The 18881-nt window shown below is 55.4% G+C and overlaps 1 protein-coding gene across 2 annotated transcripts in view; it reads left to right on the forward strand.

The window, feature by feature from the left end:
* FOXK2 (forkhead box K2) overlaps positions 1-18881 on the forward strand; it is a 67231-nt gene that overhangs the window by 35694 nt on the left and 12656 nt on the right. For both annotated transcript variants that reach the window (XM_037810667.1, XM_037810668.1), the window contains exons 2-8: positions 1045-1230; positions 3105-3252; positions 5779-5925; positions 10334-10527; positions 11301-11476; positions 12417-12680; positions 12846-13040. In XM_037810667.1, coding sequence (XP_037666595.1) covers positions 1045-1230; positions 3105-3252; positions 5779-5925; positions 10334-10527; positions 11301-11476; positions 12417-12680; positions 12846-13040 — 1310 coding nt within the window. The remainder of the gene's footprint in view (positions 1-1044; positions 1231-3104; positions 3253-5778; positions 5926-10333; positions 10528-11300; positions 11477-12416; positions 12681-12845; positions 13041-18881) is intronic.

An 18881-nucleotide genomic window follows, 5' to 3' on the forward strand; every position in this document is an offset into this window, starting at 1 on the left:
CTTGTGGAAGTGTTGTTGGGGTCCCGGTGCCACCCCTCCCTGACCCCTGACCACATGGCGTGTGACCTCTTGGGGTTGGCCGTTTTGCTGGAGACCTGTCCGGGCCACCGCATGTCGGTCACAGGCTCCCGCCTCTTGCTGAGGGGTGACCCGTGGTGTGGTGCACCCCAGGGGCTCGGCCATCCCCCATGGAAGGACATCTGAGTTTGAGGTTGGGGTTCGGGGCTATTGTGAATGAAGCAGCCGTGAACACTCGTGTGCAGGTTTGTGGGCGTGGGTGGGTGCTGGGCACCTCAGGGCCCTGTGAGGAATCGTCACACCCGTTCCCAAGGGCCCCCACCAAGCCTTTGGGGTCTCAGGTGCAGGAACCCTGGGGCAGCCAAGGGGCGGGAGGAGGCAGGTGGGGGGCCAGGCGTGGTGAGACACGGGTGCTCTAAGAGGATACCGGCTGTTGTCAGATTTTATTCTTTGAGGGTGTGGAGCGGGCATCACCGTTTTGTTGTTTCAAGTAGACTTGCGTTGTGTTGAGGAAGCAACATCAAGGATGAACCAGAGTGTTTAATGTAACCCCCCGCCCCGTGACTTGGGGGTCTCTGACTCTTTTTTGCTTAGTGAAAAAGGTGACAGGATTTTTTAAAAGAAAAGGAGTTATTTTTCTTTCCTAAATAAGAAACACCCACAAAATTGTAAATTGCCTGAGGACTCGGTATATTCTGTCTTGTTTTGGAAGGATGACTCCATCCTGAGTGGGCTGAGACCTTGTTTTAAGCCGACTGGATCTAAAACACACTGTGCATTTGTTTTAAACGGAGGGGTGTGTTGAGTGGTATTTAACTCTTGAGCCTGCTGTATGTTAATTTTCGCCTCTGGCTGCTCCGAGCAGTGGTTTTGTTCACTGGTGTTTGAAGTGGTGAACCCCTCACCTGCGAGGGAAGCTGGGGTGCGCCCCACCGCGGCGAGGCCGGTCCTGGGGTCTCACCCACTCTCCTGGCCACCCTTTGCTGTCCGGCAGGGGCCGTGCGCTGACCTCTGTTTGCTTTGCAGGTGCACGTTCAGGTTTCCCAGCACGAACATCAAGATCACGTTCACCGCGCTGTCCAGCGAGAGGCGGGAGGGCCAGGAGGCGCCCGAGGCCCCGGTGCAGCCCCAGATCTCGCCCCTGACCATCCACATTCCAGACACCATGGCCCACCTCATCAGCCCCCTGCCGTCCCCCACGGGGACCATCAGGTGCGTCGTAGGCCTGCCCTGGGGGTGCTCCGTGCCCCGTTGAGGGCCTGCGGCTCTGCGCTGGGATCCTGGGTTATAGACACAGTTCCCAGGTGTAAGGGGGTCAGAAGGTTTGTGATAAGGGTCTGTAGTCGGAGATGGGTTTTAGTTTGACTTTTGAATTTTCTTAGTTGGCTGAAATTTCATGCTTCGTAAGCTGGACTACATTCTGAGAAATTTGTGTTTCTCATGAGACCCCTAAAGGGACCAGGCTCAAGCTGGAGCAAGAACTGCGGCCCCAGCCCCCCCCGGCCACCCTCTGCACGGGGAGCAGGGCCTGGTGGTGCCACAGCGGCTGGTCCTCTGCAGGTGGACGCGGCCTCCCGCTCCCCCTGGGGCCAGCAAGCCGCTCCTCTCTTTCCCCTCGGGCTGGGGGGCAGCCGGTCAGGGCCAGCGTTTATCAAGCTGGTGTCACAAGTGGGCAGAGCTCTGGGAGGGCGAGGCCTGGGGTGCGCCCCTGAGAAACCGACACCAGGGCCAAATGACAGCCCACGGCGGCCGCAGGAGTGCAGCCAGGCCGGGACAGGGAGGGGTCCTTACCGAGCCCGGTGCTCGGACACCCCAGCCGGGCCCCTCACCCTCTTCATCCAACGCTTTCCTCGCCACCCCGCAGCCCACAGACACACACGCAGACAGACACGCAGACGCACTGCTGCCATCGCTGGTCAGGTGGGGTGTGAGGGCCTAAGTGGGGTGGTCTGCAGGAGAGCAGACCTGCTCCTTCGCCCCCAAATCCCTCGTCCAGCCAAGTCTGGCTGCTCGTCTTCTCCCCGAGTCTGCACTTCTGCAGCCTGGACTTGGACAGAGGCAGCTGTCCCTAGAGCCTGAGCCTCGGAGTTCAGCCTCTGCCCTCGTCACAGTCAGGGCCGCTCAGTGGGGAGCCGCGCCCCGAGGGGCTGCTCCAGGCAGGGTCTGGAGCAGTTTCTCAGAGTTAACTACTGTTGAGTTTCTGGGTATTTTCCGAAATTTTCTGTATGTTTGCAACGTTTGCCTTTTTTCCCAAGTTCAAATGAGATCTATATATCCTGTTCCGTGACTTACTAGGGTTTTGGTTTTCTACCTGTCTTACCTTGCTACCACTCCATTTCAGTAACTCATTCTTTTTCTTTTTGTTGACATATAATACTGCACGGCAGAGGGAGCAGGAGTTAAATACGCAGCTTGTTGACGTGTCACAGTGCACTTGCCCGTGTCATTGGCACCAGGAATCAGGACGTTACCAGTATGAGCCTGACCTTGTGACTATTCTTTTTAAAAACAAACGTGCGTGTTTAAAACCTGGTGCGCTGTGTGCGGCTGTACCCCGTCCTCCTGTCACTCCCTAGTATCCGTGCCTCGCAGAGCGTCACAGGCTGTGGCAAGGGTCCGAGTCCCGCGGGGCAGAATGGGTGGCACCCCGTGAGCTCTCCGGGCCCTCGGCCTGGCCGCCCTCCCTTCCCTGTCCTGCCTGGGGTGGCCGGGGCCCAGGCCTCCCGTCTCAGCCGCTCCTTGGCTCCTTTGCATGGAGGGCGTGAGCCTGGCTCTGTCAGGGTCGTTTTGAGTCCCGGGAAGCTCCAGAACCAGCCCAAGGCTCGCATTCCTCGCTGGGGAAACGGGTGCTCCCTGCTCCCGTGAGAGGGTGCTTTATAGTCACAAGAGATGACACAGATACCCGACTCCACAACTCTCCTTGAATTTCACACATACCTGTGAGCCCATTTTCCCACAGGAAATCCTGATAACTCTCTTAGTTTTCTGTGTTAATATTTTGCTTTCTCTGAAATCTGAGCCAGTTATTGAAGCAGAATATGATGTATGTTCCATAGTGGAATAACAGAACAACTTGTCTTCCACAGTGCTGCAAATTCCTGCCCATCCAGCCCCCGTGGAGCAGGGTCTTCGGGGTACAAAGTGGGCCGTGTGATCCCATCTGACCTCAGTTTAATGGCCGACAACTCACAGCCGGAAAATGAAAAGGAGACTTCAGGAGGAGACAGCCCGAAGGTGAGTGTCCTGGAGCCTGCTCGCCGCCAGTCACGCCTGTGTCAGTGAAACAGACGCCTGCAGGCACGAGCATCCTCTAGTGCAGCTGGTGGGTGAGCCCCAGCCTCCGCGCGGGGTTCAGAGATGCTTTCACTTGCTCACACGTCTGAGGGTCTCCCCCGCGAGGGCTGAGGGGACACGGGGGCCGGGGTGGAGCACACAGCCGCGCTGTATGAAACCGCTCCTGATGCAGCCACGCTGTCCCGAACGCCGAAGGCCACACTCGTGTGCACGCGCACACACATCCCCCACACACACACGTTATTGGGGTACGGTGTCACCTTTATGGACAGTAAGTTTTTATATAAAAAAAAAAAGCTATGACCCTAAGTGCTTTTATTCCTTGACCCTGTAATTCCCCTTCCAGGACTTGGTCTTAAAGAAATGGACAGAAATCTCTAACATTTATATAAAACAGAAACTCGAAGACAACCTACATGCCCCATAAGAAAAAAACGATTGAGAAACGGTGTCCCAGTAAAGGCATTTCATGCAAAATCTTGACGTGGAAATGCTCTGCATAGAACACGAGATGAAAAAGGAACAAAATGCTCATGTTCTTCCAATTATGTATCTGTGAGATGAGTCGCAGCCACGCAGGTGACGCACGGTCGCGAGAGGCCCCCGGACGCTGAGCCGGGGCGCCAGGCAGGGTGCCCTCCTCCGCTGCGCCCGGTTCCATCTCCTCAGGGTTAGAAGCAGGAGAAACCACGGTGCGGCCACTGTGAAGCGTCAGGAGTGGCGGCTGCCCCTGGAGAGCTGGAGGTTGTGGGTTGAAAGGGCTTCCAGAAGCTCCGGGGGTGCTCTGGGTTCTGTTTCCTGACCTGGCATTGGTTATCCTGAGGGTCAGTCTACGGAACTCTTGTTCAGCTGATAGGCATGTATTACGTGTTTTTCCGCCTTATATTTTTCAATAAAAATGGATCTAGAAAAGCGTAGGAAAAGATCGCCAGGAGTCACCAAGCAGCATACCTGCAGCGGTGCAGGCTCCGGGCTCCGGCCTGGTGCCATGAACAGATCCTGGCCCTCGAGCTGGGCCTCTGCCTGGCTCTTCTGTCCTGAGAGGAGCTGGGGGCGGTGCAGGGCAGGGCCTGGCCTCGTTGCCCGGGCGAGGTGAGCTCTCCCGGGCCGGCCCCTGCGCCTGCCTGTTCCTTCACTGCCTGTGGATTTGTCCCGTGCAGTGTGGCCATTGTTCATTTTTGAACTTCATATCAATGTCGTATCAACTTGAATGTGTTCTTTTTTCTTTTAAATGGAATTTTATGGAGACATATTCCCATCACATACAGTCCTTCAAAGTGTACAATCACTTGTTCACGGTACCATCGTATGGTTGTGCAGTCGTCACCACAATCACTTAACATTTTCGTTACTCCAAAAAATAAAAGTTAAAATAAAAAAGAATATCCAAAACATTCCATTCCCTTTCTCCCCCCATTGTTCATTTACTTTTTTCTCACACTCATTCATTGTTTTTTTTTTAACTTTATGAAAAAATTTAAAAACAAACGATAAAAAAAATTTCAAACAAAACCAAAACAAAGGAATAAGAAAACAAATGACCTAAAATAAATACATTGCTTCCAACATGTTCTTACCCTGCCTGAAAATAAACTTTAACCCAACAAAGGAATAAGAAAACAAATGACCTAAAATAACTACATTTCTGGGAACTTGTTCCTATCATACCCCCCAGAAATTAACAAACTGTAGTCGTTCCTGAGCATTCCCAGAACATTAAGTTTATCCTCCATAACTTATCTGTTCTCATTAGATTATCGTTCCCCCTTCACTATTTGCTGTCTATCGCTAGGTCCCCTACATTCTACAATATAAAACATTTATTTTACATTTTTCACAGAATTCTGAATGTGTTGTTTTGCAATTTACTTTTTCCACTCAAGATTATGCTTTGCTGCTCATCCCTTTTGTTGTGTGTACTTCGCGAAGGCTCGCACCCCTCTCGCGTCCCCCAGCGAGGCTGTGAAGGTGTGTGTGGCATTTGAATTGTCACTGTGCCGGGGGTCCCCTGCCGGCCCCTCGCGGGCTGTCCTGCCCAAAGGCCCCTCGTGCCCGCAGGTGTCTCGTTATTCAAAGAGCCACCATTTGTGCTCCTGCTCCCCCCGATGGCGCTTGGGCTGCCCCGATGGCCGTCCCTGTGCTGCCCGCGGGCCATGGAGACCCCGCCAGGCCAGCAGGGACACGCGCTCGGGAGGCCCAGCACTTCTCGCTGCTTTTTACTCTTAGTGGCATTTGGATTGTCTCCTAGTGTGGTTTTTAATTTTCTTTATACTGCTCTTCAGCTTTCCATTTTTTCCTCTGTATTTTCTCAATTCTCTCCAATCAAATCATGTTACTTTTAGAGTAAGAAATTTAAGCATTATCATAGCAAGACTTAAAAACCTAAGGATCCTGAATTTTAGTAAATTTAGTAAATTTTGATAATTTATTTTTCTGAGTTCCTAATTTTTTTTTATTTAAATACAGGATGACTCAAAGCCACCTTATTCCTATGCACAATTAATCGTACAAGCAATTACGATGGCTCCTGATAAGCAGCTCACCCTCAATGGAATTTATACGCACATCACTAAGAATTACCCGTACTACAGGACGGCAGACAAGGGCTGGCAGGTAAGCCCTCCTTGGTTTGTCCCTCACCATTGCTGTCACACACCTGCAGACCCCGAGTGACAGCCGGGAGGAAATTAAGCTGCCGTTTGCTCAATTCAGGTTCAGGATAAACAGTCAGAGTTGGGTGAGCGCAGTTCCCTCCCGCCGGGGGAAGGAGGGTGGTCACGGCCTGGCGCCCCGGGCTGCGGCGAGGAGTGCGGTTCCGGGGAAGAACCGACCCTGCGACCCGGCCGTGGCGACGTGCAGGGACCGTGGCCCCTCTGACCCGCTGACGGGGCTGTTCACGGCCGTGTCGGTTGCCAGTCCGGCCCCTTCGCTTTGGCCTTTTCTGTCTTCCTCACCAGCTTCTACTAGAGTACGTATGGTTTCAAGTTTGTACGGAGGTGAAAGCTGTACAAACAGTTGTCTCCAGAAGAGATTGTCTCCCGGCGGCAGGGCGCTGCCCTCCCCACAGGGTCTCGGGGCCCTTCACGTCGTGTCGGCGCTTTCTCGTTTTGCGTCCATCGTGTGTGGCCATTTATATGTACGATAGAACCTCACAAATATAGACTATTAAAAACATATAAAGGAAGAAATATATGCTTGGGATTTTTAAATTCATTAACTAGGGATGGTTATAGAATTCCTTTAAGCCTTTGGTTTAAAGAGTGAAGATCCTTAGAAAAATCTGTTAAACCCTAAAACCGATGTCGAGGGATATGAGGTTGGGGGTTATTATGTTTCTTGTCTAATGAAGGGTAGAAACGTTTTTTTAGTGCACAGGTTTGAACATGTTATAATACAAGTCGCCCCCCAACCTAATCCTTCAGTATTTCCTTTGTAAGGAGCTTGGGTCTTTCCCCACAGAAGGTCAGACCTGCCCCCCCAGCCCCGCCCCGCTCCAGGCTCAGGGTCCTCAGGTGAGGATCCGGAAAGCACGTCCGTGTCCCGCTCCACGTCACGCTCTCAGCACGTGGCGTAACAGGTTCTAGCGGCATTTATTGTATTTTAATCTTCAAAAGTGAGGGGTGCTTAGAACAAAAGGAAAAGTGATTAGCTCTTTTAAGAAAAGAAAAGCAAAACAAAACAAGTGAACCACACCAGAGAGAAGCTGCCGGTGAGCAGAGCTCGGGGTCTGTCGGGGCCCGTGAGGGGTCTCTCACAGCGTCTTTCTGGGAGCTTACGGACTTAAGTACCACTTAGTCGGTGCCGAATTTAGTTTCTTGTTGGCTTGGATTCTGTCTGCCAGAGACCCTCAGTTTCCCCGAAAGAGGTTCTGGTTACTTGAAGTTCTGGTTACCTGGGGCTTTGTGGGATCGAGGGTTTCTGAAGAGCCTGGTGAGACATGAGCACAGCCTGTCCGTCTCCACATGTTTCCTGACATCCGTTTATTCCGGGAGTGTTGCCGGAGCAGCACAAGTTTCCTGCTGAGGATGTGGGCAGACAAGGGCCGGCCCTCGATGGCCCCTCCTGCACCTCCAGTCCCCCGGGGTTGGCCGAGAGGCAGGGGTCTCAGACGCGGCCCACCAGCCCATGAGAGCAGAGAGTGACAAATGTGGGTGTGGGTGAAGCACCCCCTGCTGACCTGCCACAGCCCCTGTTTTCATTGAAGCGCTTCCTTGTCTGTCGATATTGGGGGCCCCTCCAGGACGTCTCCCAGCCCAGCGCGGCTGTCGGAGCCGGAAAGGGAACGGCCGCTGCAGGCTTCTCTTCGTGTGTGGACGTGCCTCGTCTCTCTCCTTACCTGTGTGCACGGTGGCTGCAGGTGCAGGCCCCCAGGGGTGCCTCCTGCCCTGCGGCTCTCCGTCCTTTCCAGCGGGACAGCCCGCGAAGTCTCCAGGGGAAACCCCTTCCTCAGGTTTCTCACTCCTGGCCTAAAGCGGGAAGCTTTTCCATTCTGCTTCCTCGTTCCTTAAAAGAGCCAGATCCCTGGTTTTCCCAGAGGAAAATAAAAACGGTTTCCCCAGATAGTCCGTTTCAAAAGTGAGGCTTCCCGACTGCGGCCTGCCCTTCCTGGTGGACGCTCCGAGGACGGCCGCGGTGCCCAGGCCTTGTGTGCGTCAGCCCCTTCCCACGCTGCTCGGGGCGCCCACACCCCCTCACGCCTGCCTTGTCGCCTTGCGTTGTCAACCCCTGGCCTGTGTTTTTGCAGAAGATTCTAAGCTGGAACTAAATGAATGAGACACCTGTCTGGAAAGAATGTGTTTCTCTCTTTTGGTTGTATTTTTTTTTTGCCAGAATGTTTTTATGATGCTGTGATTACAGTTTTGCCCAGCTCATAATCAAGCTGGGTTGGTTATGTTGGCCACGGTGAAAAGCTTGAAAACGCCAGGGCCCCTGGCTTCCAAAGGGGCCGGAGCTGGTTTCTCTTTAACGTCAGGGTGTTCTCTGCACTCACCTCCCCCCAAACTCTGGAAGCTCTTACTAGACCCTCCTTAAGGGCCTTCGACCCTTTAGAAATCCTAAGTGTTCCTAACAGAAGTTTCACAGGTGGCCCCTGCGTCCTCACTGTGCGGCGTGCGCCCGCTGGACGCTCCAGGCTGCTTGTGACTAGAGAGACTCACGCTGTCCTCGAGAGGCGGGGGGACGGTGTGGCGGGCACAGGGCAGGCGGAATTTGGGAAAGGCTTTGGGTGAAAGATCATTTGCTCCGTATCACAAATCCCCCTTCAAATTTAGCACTAGAAATATAACAACCCCACTTTTTCTCTGAGTAGTCTATAATAATTTCTTGACTGTTGGGGTTGGAATCATGGCTTTAATGCGTGTAGCAACGAAATGAAGGAATGTTCATCCAATTCCCAAAGGCCTTAATTGCCTTACAGATCAAGCGTCTTTGGACGTCTCTAATTACCTCTTCACGCTCCCTCGAGTCGTGCTGGCTGGAAGCCTCGAGCGGCCACTGCCCAGCCCTGTCTTGCTGCCCGGGCGGAGGCGGCTGGAGCGGACAGGTCAGAACCGTCCTGACGGTGCAGGCGCCTTGTGCTGCGTCTTCAGAACCGAGGGAGCTGCTCCCGGTTCTGGGCCCCACTTTTCTTCTCTGAGCAGCGTTCTGCCCGTGGCCTGTTCCCATCCGGCCGTACTTGCAGTCCCCCCAGGGGGCAGGGCCCGGCTCCTCGGGACGCGGGTGGCCGTTTCACCTCCGGGTGCTCGCTGTCGTCGCCGTCCAGGTTTCCTTTCCTTCGTCCGCAGCCGTGGAGGCTGCCTGTGCTCTGGGCTCGGAAAGGTGTGTGCAGCTGGGAGGTTTGTTTTCCCCTGTCTCGGTCACACTCAATTTCTGGAGGACTTGACAAGCTGGTCATCGGCTAAATCCTGTGATTGAACCTCATAGCAAGCGTCCGTGTTTATTACTGTGTTTTAAATATCATCCAGTACACCTGTTAGAAACAAGTTCACAAATCAGACGCCCGCCCTTTCGTGTTGCTGCGGGAGTAACTGACGCGCACAGGTGGCACGCGGCCAGCGCTGTCCTCGAGCAGGCCCTCGGGTCGGCGGTAAAGTAATTGGCGGCGCTTTTTCAGAATTTTAGGCCTGGCTAGTGGTTCTGTTAAAAGGTCAGAGAATTTAGAAATTATTTTTGATCATCTAAGAATTTTACTTTTGAGTTATTGCATCAAAACTAATGGTTTAATTTATCAATTTTAACTTTAAACCTTAACGTGAACCTGTGGTGTGTTGACGGGACTGTGTGCCTGCCACCCAGCCTTGGCCCGCCAGCTCGGACGTGGAGGCGGACCCTGCACGCGGGCCCACAGTTGGGGAGTCGGGCGGCTCGCAGGGTCCTCGGGGAGAGGCTGCCCACATGGCGGAGTTGTCACAGGCGTGTTCCCCCGTCGGTCTGTGCACCGTGACCGGGTTTTTGTAGCAGGAGGACTAGCATTCCGGGAGTTGAGAGGTGAGCTTTCCCCGAGTGCCTCAAAAGATTATTGAGAGAATCAAGTAAAAGCCTGCATGGAAGTGCTCTGCAGAGCACGGAGCACAGACTCATCACTGGGGACAGTGTTGATGACATTCTCAACCTTTTGTTTTTCTCCTTTGCAGGTTTGCCAAATATGTTTTTCCAGATTAGTTTACTTTAAATGGCTGTGACAAATTCTTTGAGCTAACTCTGTGCTCAGAAAAGTATTTTGGCGGCTTGGCATCTGTCAGCTGTGTCTGCCCCCAGGCAGGAGGGTTGGGGTTGAGGCGACTGATGATAGTGGGGTCCCCAGCTCCCTTCGCTCTGGGGAGAGAGAAAGACTTTTCCGGAGAGGAAGCAGTGTCTTCCCGTCCCTGTCGATCCCTCATCCTCCCCACCTTCAGGCCCTGCACCCCTTCGAGTCTGGGCTTGGCACCCCAGATTCTGCTTTGCAGGGCACTAAAACTAGGGCATGTTTTTATTTCTGAGCAAAGAAAGATATGAATGCTACATGTTTTTTTATGTTTCATAGAATTCGATCCGCCACAATCTCTCTCTGAACCGTTATTTCATCAAAGTCCCGCGTTCCCAGGAGGAACCGGGCAAAGGCTCGTTCTGGAGGATAGACCCTGCCTCCGACAGCAAGTTAACAGAACAGGCGTTTAGGAAGAGGCGGCCGAGGGGCGTGCCCTGCTTCAGGACCCCTCTGGGGCCTCTCTCCTCTAGGTAAGGAAAAGACGGGTCACAGGGTGCGCTGGTCAGTGAGCTCACCTTCGGGGTGTTGGTAAAGTTCCCTTTTGCAAATGAAGGAACTACCGAATGCATTATGATTTGGTGTCAGGGTGGGAATTTGGAAAAAAAAGTTAGATGTTCCCCATGCACTTTTGTTTCTGGTGCTCTGGAACAGTTGAGACTGCATGTTGAATTGTCCTTAACTCCAGCCACGTGCAGGGTTCTGGCTCCCCTGAACTCACTGCAGAGTCAGCGGTGCAATACCTTGTTCAGGAGTGGTGCCGTTTCCTTTTCTTGGGCACATGGAAGCTCTTTAAAGCTAACTTTTAGCTACTTGAGATTGATTTATACAGGGTTAATATGCCTGATTTGAAAGTTACAGTTTTTAGCTGCACTAGTAGATACTTGGATTTTAAACAAGCAAAAAACGACTGGAGCCCCTGCCTGCCTGCCCACCGCCGGCTCCTGCTCCACGGTGGACGCCACCTGCCTGGGGAGGACGGCCCAGCCCATGGCCCGGGGGGGCTGCCCTGGGCACCAGGCAGTGCCCCCTGCACCTCGGCGTGGACAGGTCTCGCTGAATGGCCATCTCGGTCCCCAGGAGTTCCACAGAGAAATCAGGCTGGCCACAGCCTTGTGGTCAGGGGGTAGAAGACAAACTGTGCCCACTTGTGCAAGGCTCACGAGCACAAGCAGCAGCTTCACTAGGGCTTTCCCTGTTAAGCCCACTAGCTGCCGCTTTCCTGTCTCCTTTTTCAATAATGCAGAAGCGCCCCCGCCTCTCCCAACCACGCTGGAGTACTGTCTGCCCACTCCAGCGGCACGCAGACCCCCGAGAGCCTCTCGCGGGAAGGTTCACCAGCCCCCCTGGAGCCCGAGCCTGGCGCCCCACAGCCCAAACTCGCTGTCCTGCAAGAGGCGCGGTTCGCCCAGAGCGCCCCAGGTGAGGTGCCGCGGGGTCGCCGTGCACAGCGGGGGCCGGGTGGGGTCCCCCTCTGCCGGCGCGAGAGGCAGCCGCTGGGCTTGCCGAGGAGGCCTTAGGAAGGGGGGCCGGTGAGGCCTGCGTGCTGCTCCACGGACCCCGAAAAACCAGTAACACTCGGAATTGTTAAAAGTCAGTGAACATTGTCTTACATGTCATTGTATGTAAATGGATGAAATGATTTAGAATTAACCTGTTTCTCGGTTAGTTGTTTTATCATTCAAAAATCCATGAAATAAAACCATGAAAGAACAAATTATGCAAACTAGACTGACTGGAAGCAAAAAAAAATCCATTTAAATGAGAAGAAAAGCACTCTGTAGTTTACTTACAAAGTTGTAAGGCAGCGTAAAAATTCTAGTGAAGTAAAAACGTATGGCCCGGGGGTGTTTTTTAAATATGCAGCGTAGAAACGAGTCCTGGCTGACCCACGCGCTCCCGGGTGGCTGTGCAGGGGGCGTTTCTGACCGCGGGAGTCCCTGCTCCCTCCGGCTCGGGGCCACACACCACCCCTCGGCCCCGCCCGCCGTCCGCACACACCTCGGGGCGCCTTTCTGGGTTCCAAGCACAGAACCCGGCGGAGCGAGGGTGGGGTGGAGGCGTCTGCGGCACGCGGGCTCTGCCCCCGGGGAGAGCGGCCGGCCGGGGTGAGGGCTCCCCGTATGCCCGTGTGGACCCTGACCTTTTCGTAAGGAAGGAACTGTGGGACGAGGAATCGAAATGAGGGGAAGGTGCATGTTTAGAAGACACAGAAATTAAATACCATTTTTGAATTCCTGTCAGTAGCAGAGACTTGCGTGGGGAGGTGGACGGGGCAGCCCCCGTTTTCTCCGGTTAGAAGCGACGTGTTGTCGTGCTTGGTGTGGGCAGCAAGGTGACTGCTCTCTCCGACTTCCCGCAGGGTCCCCTCTTTCTGGGCAGCCGGTTCTGATAACGGTGCAGCGGCAGCTGCCGCAGGCCCTGAAGCCCGTCACCTACACGGTGGCCGCGGCGCCCGTGCAGCAGCCCATCGTGCAGACGGTCCACGTGGTGCACCAGGTGCCCGCGGCCTCGGCCCCTGCCAGCGCCTACCCCGTGGCCGGACAGGCCGTGGTCGCCCACGCGGCCGTGGGGCCCCCGCCGGAGGCAGAGCCGCAGGAGAACGGAGACCACCGGGAGGTCAGAGGTGAGGGGTGCGGAGGCCATCCCGCTTTGTGACTTAGCGCGGAAGTCGTCTCAGAGCAGGTCTCATGTCCCTCGGATTCTTTTATTTTCAGCTGGCCTGATGTTTATCAGCTTTCAGTGGCGTTAGTGGGTGTTGTTTCTTTCCTGTGTCTTGTTTTAATTTCAGTGAAAGTGGAGCCCATCCCTGCGATCAGCCGCGCTGCGCTGGGAGCCGCGGGCCGGGTGATTCAGACGGCGCAGGCCATCTCCATCGTCCAGCAGGCGCCTCGGGGCCAGCACCAGCTCCCCATAAAAGCTGTCACTCAGAACGGGACTCACGTCGTGCCCATCGCCCCTGCGGCCCAAGGACAGGCAAATAACGGTGAGAGGGTGAGGGCCCTCGAGTCCTCCGAGGAAGTGTCTGCGCCCCCGCGCTGAAGGACGTCTCCTGGTGACAGGAAGGGGTCACGGCCCTTGGCGTGCGTGGGCTCCCTCTCGGGGCGTACGGGTTTCTGGTAGAACCTTTAGAGAGCTGAGGCTGCAGGCTGGTTTTCCTTCTGCTTGTGGTGTTGGGGTTCCTGAGGCAGACAGGAGCAGCCAGGTTTCCCCTGAAGTTCTCTTCACTCTGTTGCCGAAATAGCACTTCGTGGATTTGTTCTCTTACACGCTGAGTTTCCGTGGCAGCCCAGGTGAGTTTCATGCTTGCCTTCTCCGTTCCGACACACGCGTGGCCAGGACCTGGTTTTCATTATTCAGCCTGGGACAGAGGTGTTGAGGGAGGGGCGGTCGTTGAGCAGGGTGGGTGCTGGCTCAGGGGTCTTGCAGCCAGGACCTCGGGGGGCTCTATGGCCCCAGACTTGATTCTGGTCCTTGTGTTTCCTGTTCTGGGGCGTCGGGACAGCCATCTGGGGTTTGCACCCCGAGGAGTCTGCTTCCTCTTTATCACAGTGTAGCGGAGGGTTTGGGGGGGAGTGGGTGAGCCCCAGAGACAATCACCCCAGCCCCTGGGCCCTGCCGCACCGTCAGCCTGCGAAGGGAGCCCTGCCTGCAGGCCGAGGCCCTTCCCCGCCGACTGCCCCTTCCCACAGCCTCCGGGGCGCACGCTGCCCTCTCAGAAGGCCCGTCCTGGCCGCCCGCTTCTCCTTGCCTGGGGCGGGAGCTCCGGTGCCTCAGGGCTCTGCCTTCACGGGGGACGGCGGCAGGTCCTGCTCGCACCCTGCAGCCCGGGCTGCACTGATGGGGTCTGCTCGGGAGTCTTGCTGCCAGCGTGCCGGGTAGAGGATGCACAGAAGTGGCAGTGCTCTCGGTGAGCGTCTCGCTGGCCGCCTGGGGTGCCTCTGGGTGACCCCCCTGCTGTGTTCCTGTGAAGGAGGAGAGCACTGTTCAGCAGCAGCCATGCTCGCCCTGGGGCCTGCCCACCCGACAGCCGCTCGCTGCCGTGTGGCTTGAGCCAGTGGCCTCCCCTCTGTGCCTCGGCTTCCACCCTCAGGTGGGAGTGACAGGAGCTCAGCGTAGCGTTGTGAGGACTCAGTGTCGTGTATTTGTCAAATGCTGCTGTCGCTGTGTTGGCCTCGTGTTTTCTAGATTGTTCTCTTTCCGACAGAGGATGGGTCACCCCCACCCACGGCCTCCTCCAGGCCACCTTCCCCACTTACGTCGGGCGTTTGGACCCCAGTGGCCGGGAGGGACCTCTGGATTTCGCAGGGTCCCCTGAGATTCCGGAACAGCAGGGGGGCAGGGGGCACAGCCAGCCTTGGTGAGAGCTAAGGGGAGCCGAGGGGAGAGGGCTGAGGTGCTGCCGGCCAACCCGGGAGCCCTTGCTGTGTCCCCGGCTGTGTTCGGTTCTGTGTCTCCTGCTGCAGAGCACGGGCGCGGGACGGTCTGGGTGGTTGCTCGGCGCTGCCCGCTGTGGCGGCAGAGGCTGGCCCGGGCGTGCCCCCCTGAGCGAGGGCACTCGCTGCTTCTCTGCACAGCTCTGGCCGTGTTTCCCGCAGGTCCCAGCCGTCCCGGGCCGCAGTGAGTGGGCCACCTGGCGGTTCTGGTGCCGCCCGCTGTGTTTCCCCGGACGGCACTCTGGAAGGGCCCTGACCTCGGACTCTGGGGTGTCTGTCCTCAGATCCCACCTGCTTTAGGTCTCCCAAGACTCTCCCCCCCGCGCCTGGCTGGAGGGTCCCCCTCCCTGTTTGCCGTGTGGTTTGGGCTTGTCCTTCTTTAATGCCAGATTTCCATCTTTGCGGTAGGATTTGGAGGGCCGGGGAGCTCAGCGCTGGGTACGCCGGCTCGGGGTGTCCTGGGGTGTCCCCTCCGCGGTTTCACAGCCGCGCCGTGCTGAGAGCGCCTCTGCGTCCCTCCTCCCGCGCGGATGTTTGCCTCCTCAGGCGTCCTCACCGTGCCCGACTCCCGTGGAGCTCCTGCTCTGGGGTGAAGGCCCCGGGCGGTCTCCCGCCCTTGTTTCCTTTCTGTTGCTTTCGGAAGGGTTTGGGAGTCACTGGTGGTGGCTCTCCTGCCGCTGCCTGGTCGGCGTGCTTGTAGAACCACCTGGAACCTTCTCCCAGCCGCCCTCCGCCCCGGCTGGCCTCGCCCGCCTGCCCCGTGAGAAACCTCGAATCTTAGACTTGCCCAGGACCCTTTCCTTCCACGGTGTCTTCTCAGTGGCTCTGTCCCTGTGACGCCTTTTGCGTCTTTTACTCAAGTAGTTTCTCAAGCCTCGATCCCTTTGCCGTGACTCCTGTGTTCATTTCCCGACTGCGAGCACGGACCCATGCAGTGGCTTGGCCTAAACGTGTGGATTTCCTGGCTCACGCTTTGAGGTGCGGAGAGGTCCAAATTCACGGCGTCAGCCAGGCGGCGCTTTCTCCCTGAAGTCTGCTGTCTGGGGCTGGCTGCTGGCGATCCTCGGTCCGGGCTTTCCGTCACTTGGTGATGCACACAGCGGTGTCTTCGTTCCCAGCCTCTGCCTCCTCCTCCGGTAACAGGAGTGAGACCGATCCTGACCCGGCCACACCTTAACCCAAAGCAGCACCTGGGGTAGGTTGGTGCCTGCCCCCGGGAACGGACAAGACGAAGAACACGTTTTTCTGGGTACAGAATTCAGTCTCCCACAAGCACCTGCCTTCTCGGATTCCACAGCAGCTGCGCATTTCCCTGGGTATCTCCTCAAACCAGGCAGGCTCCTGCTGGGTCGTTTGCCCTGTGTGGGGTAGAGGCTGTGGGAGCACAGGGTCACGTAAATGACAGTGTGACGTCTCACGGCCACGCGGCAGTCGCTTCCTCCAGGGGTGCCGGACACCAGGGCCCAACATGGAGCTACCCGAGAGGCTCTCAGGAGAGAACGTGGGTCAGAGCTTCAGGAGCTTGTGTTAGGCAGTGTCCGATTTGCTGGTGCTGCCTGTTCTGCAAACACCAGACATGGATTGGCTTCTATAAAGGGGGTTGATTTGGTTACAAAGTTAGAATCTTGAGACCATAAAGTGTCCAATCAGGTACCTTCACTGGAGGATGGCCAGTGGTGTCCGGAAAACCTGTTAGCTGGGAAGGCACGTGGCTGGCGTCTGCTGATCCCGGGTTGTGTTCCATCTTTTCTCAGCTCCTGTGCATTCCTCAAAGTGTCCCTCTTGGCTGCAGCTGCTCTCCAAAATGCCATTCTCAGTTACTCTGGGGTCCTTCTGTCTGTGAACTCCTTTATAGGATGTCACTGATGCAAGGAACACCTAACACCTCCATGGAAACTATCCAGTCGGAATTATCACCTACAGTTGGGTGGGACGCATCTCCATGGAAACACTGAATCAAAGGATTCCACCCTAATCAACACTAATGCATCTGCCCCCACAAGACTGCATCAAAGAACATGGCATTTTGGGGGACATAATACATCCAAACTGGCACAGGCAATATCATAGACAGGACACCAAAAGCACAAGCAACAACAACAAAAACAAGTGGATAAAAGGAACTTCATCAAAATGAAAAACTTTTGTGCCTCAAAGGGCACTATCAAAAAAGCGAAAGCACAGCCCACAGAATGGGAGAAAATATTTGGAAATCATGTCTCTGATAAGGGTTGAATATCCAGAATATAGAAAGAACTCCTACAACTCAGCAACAAAAAGTCAACACAAATAAAAAAATGGGCACGGGGCTTGAACAGACATTTCTGCAAAAAAGATACACAAATGGCCAATAAATACATCATTATTCGTAGGCAAATGCAAATCAACACCATGCGATACCCCTTCCCGACCAGTCGGGTGGCTGATACATAAAACACAGAAAATAACAGCTGGTGCTGAGGCTGTGGAAAAACAGGGACCCTGGCTCAGTGCTGGGGTGTGAAACGGTGCAGACGCTGTGGACAAGTTTGGTGGAGCCACAAACACAGAAATACTATCCTCCCAGGTTAATGCCCCACAAATTGGAAGCTGGGACTCAAACAGCTGTCTGTCCACCATGCACAGAGCAGCCCTGAAGGGGAGGACACCAGTGTCCATCGACAGACAGATGGTCGAGATGTGGTCTCTCCACACAGCTGTGAAAAGGAATGAAGTTCTGATCCATGTGACGGCATGGATGACCTTGAAGACACTTTGTTGAGTGAAAGACGCAAGACACGAAAGGAAAAACATAGTATGATTTCTCTGATATGAAATTGGTAGAATAAATAATTTCAGAGAGATACAAAGTAGGTTGGAGGTACCAGGGGCCTGGGGCTAGGAGGGAGAACGAGGAGTTTTTGCTAAATGGATAAAAGTTTGTTTTCGATGATGAAAAACTTTTAATAACGGAAGGTGTTGATGGTACCACAACATGGTAAATGTAATTAATGCCCTGAATTGTGCACATAAACACGGTTAAAATGACAAATGTCATGTTCTATATATGTTATGGTTATGTTAGTATCTTTGCACACGTCCTGCAAAGACCAGCCCCGGTTGTCTTGTTCACGCTTGTATCCGGGACCCACAGGTGACTTTTCGAGGAGGAGAGCCCGGAACACCGTGTCAGTGCAGTGTCCGACCAGCCCGGATTCTCTCCTCCAGCTCATCCTCCCGGAGAGAAACCGCATCCCTGTGTTTATATTTACTGTCAGGGCGGGTTACTCACCTTAAGACCAGGCTACGCTGGTGGCTGGGGTAGCAGTGGTGATCTCTGCCGCTTGGGCTGGCTTTGTGTTTGGGGAACAGAAGCCTCTAGAACCTCCTGAGGACTGACTCCTGCATAAGATGCGGAGACTGACCGTGTGTCTCTCACACAGGGGAACCCCGATCAGCATCGAACCTGAGAGGGTGGGAGAGTAGCCAGGGTGGGGGCTGCTCCCCAGGGCTGTGAGGCAGTCAGGGCACCCGGGTTCCCAGCGCCAGCCATGTTGGGGCCACTCCAGTGATGCACCAGGAGCTCTGAGACAGGCAGCAGTGACGGAGAAGCACGCTGTCAGCAGCCCCGTCCTCAGGAACATCTGGGGGGCCCCTTCGCTGCCTCCTTCCCCACAGTGAAGGTCCTGGAGTGTGCCACATCCTGTCTCGGTGCAGCCCTTTGCCGTCTCAGGACGGGACCCGGCTGCTGCAGGACCACCCAGCCCCGGTCTGCAGACGCGTTTCGTCGTGGCCAGTTCCTGTACAAAACAGGCCGACTTCAGGGGGGCATTGGCCGACGATCTGTGTCCCAGACACTTGCCTTCAGTCTGAAAGAACTGCAGCTTATCTAGGGAGGTTTTATGTCCTTAGGAAGCAAAAAGTTTCATTGTACCTAAGTATCTTTACAAGCGTGCGAGGTGTCCGCGGCCATCAATCACGTTTTGAACTGACCTGGAACCGGAGCTGGGGAACATCTCGCAAATGCCCGGAGAACGCAGTGGGCGGCCTCTGTAGGCGAGCACAAGAGGACCCTGACTCCGCCGCCGCAGGAGAAGAGTATTCCAGAAGGACGCTCAGCAGACACGGGCCGAGGCCGGAAGCAGGCTGGGGGCCGCAGTGGGCAGAGGACCCCCAAGTGCAGGTATCTGTCTCGGGTCTCGTACAGACCAGCCCCTCTTTCTCCCCGTGATGGAGCTTAGAAGGCGAGAGCCTTTCCTTTGTGTGCCCGTCCCTGTGCCCTTCCTGCTCCTGGGGGGACAGACGGGCCGTGGGGGGGGCTCCTTTCTCGTTTGTTGGTTCTAGTTAAGGGCTGTTCCTGCCTTGAATAATTCTAGCAGTGACCCAGCGAACAATGCAGATTCGAGCTTCTT

The sequence above is a fragment of the Choloepus didactylus genome, chromosome 18, assembly GCF_015220235.1.
Source record: "Choloepus didactylus isolate mChoDid1 chromosome 18, mChoDid1.pri, whole genome shotgun sequence".
In the NCBI taxonomy this organism is placed as follows: Eukaryota; Metazoa; Chordata; class Mammalia; order Pilosa; family Megalonychidae; genus Choloepus; species Choloepus didactylus.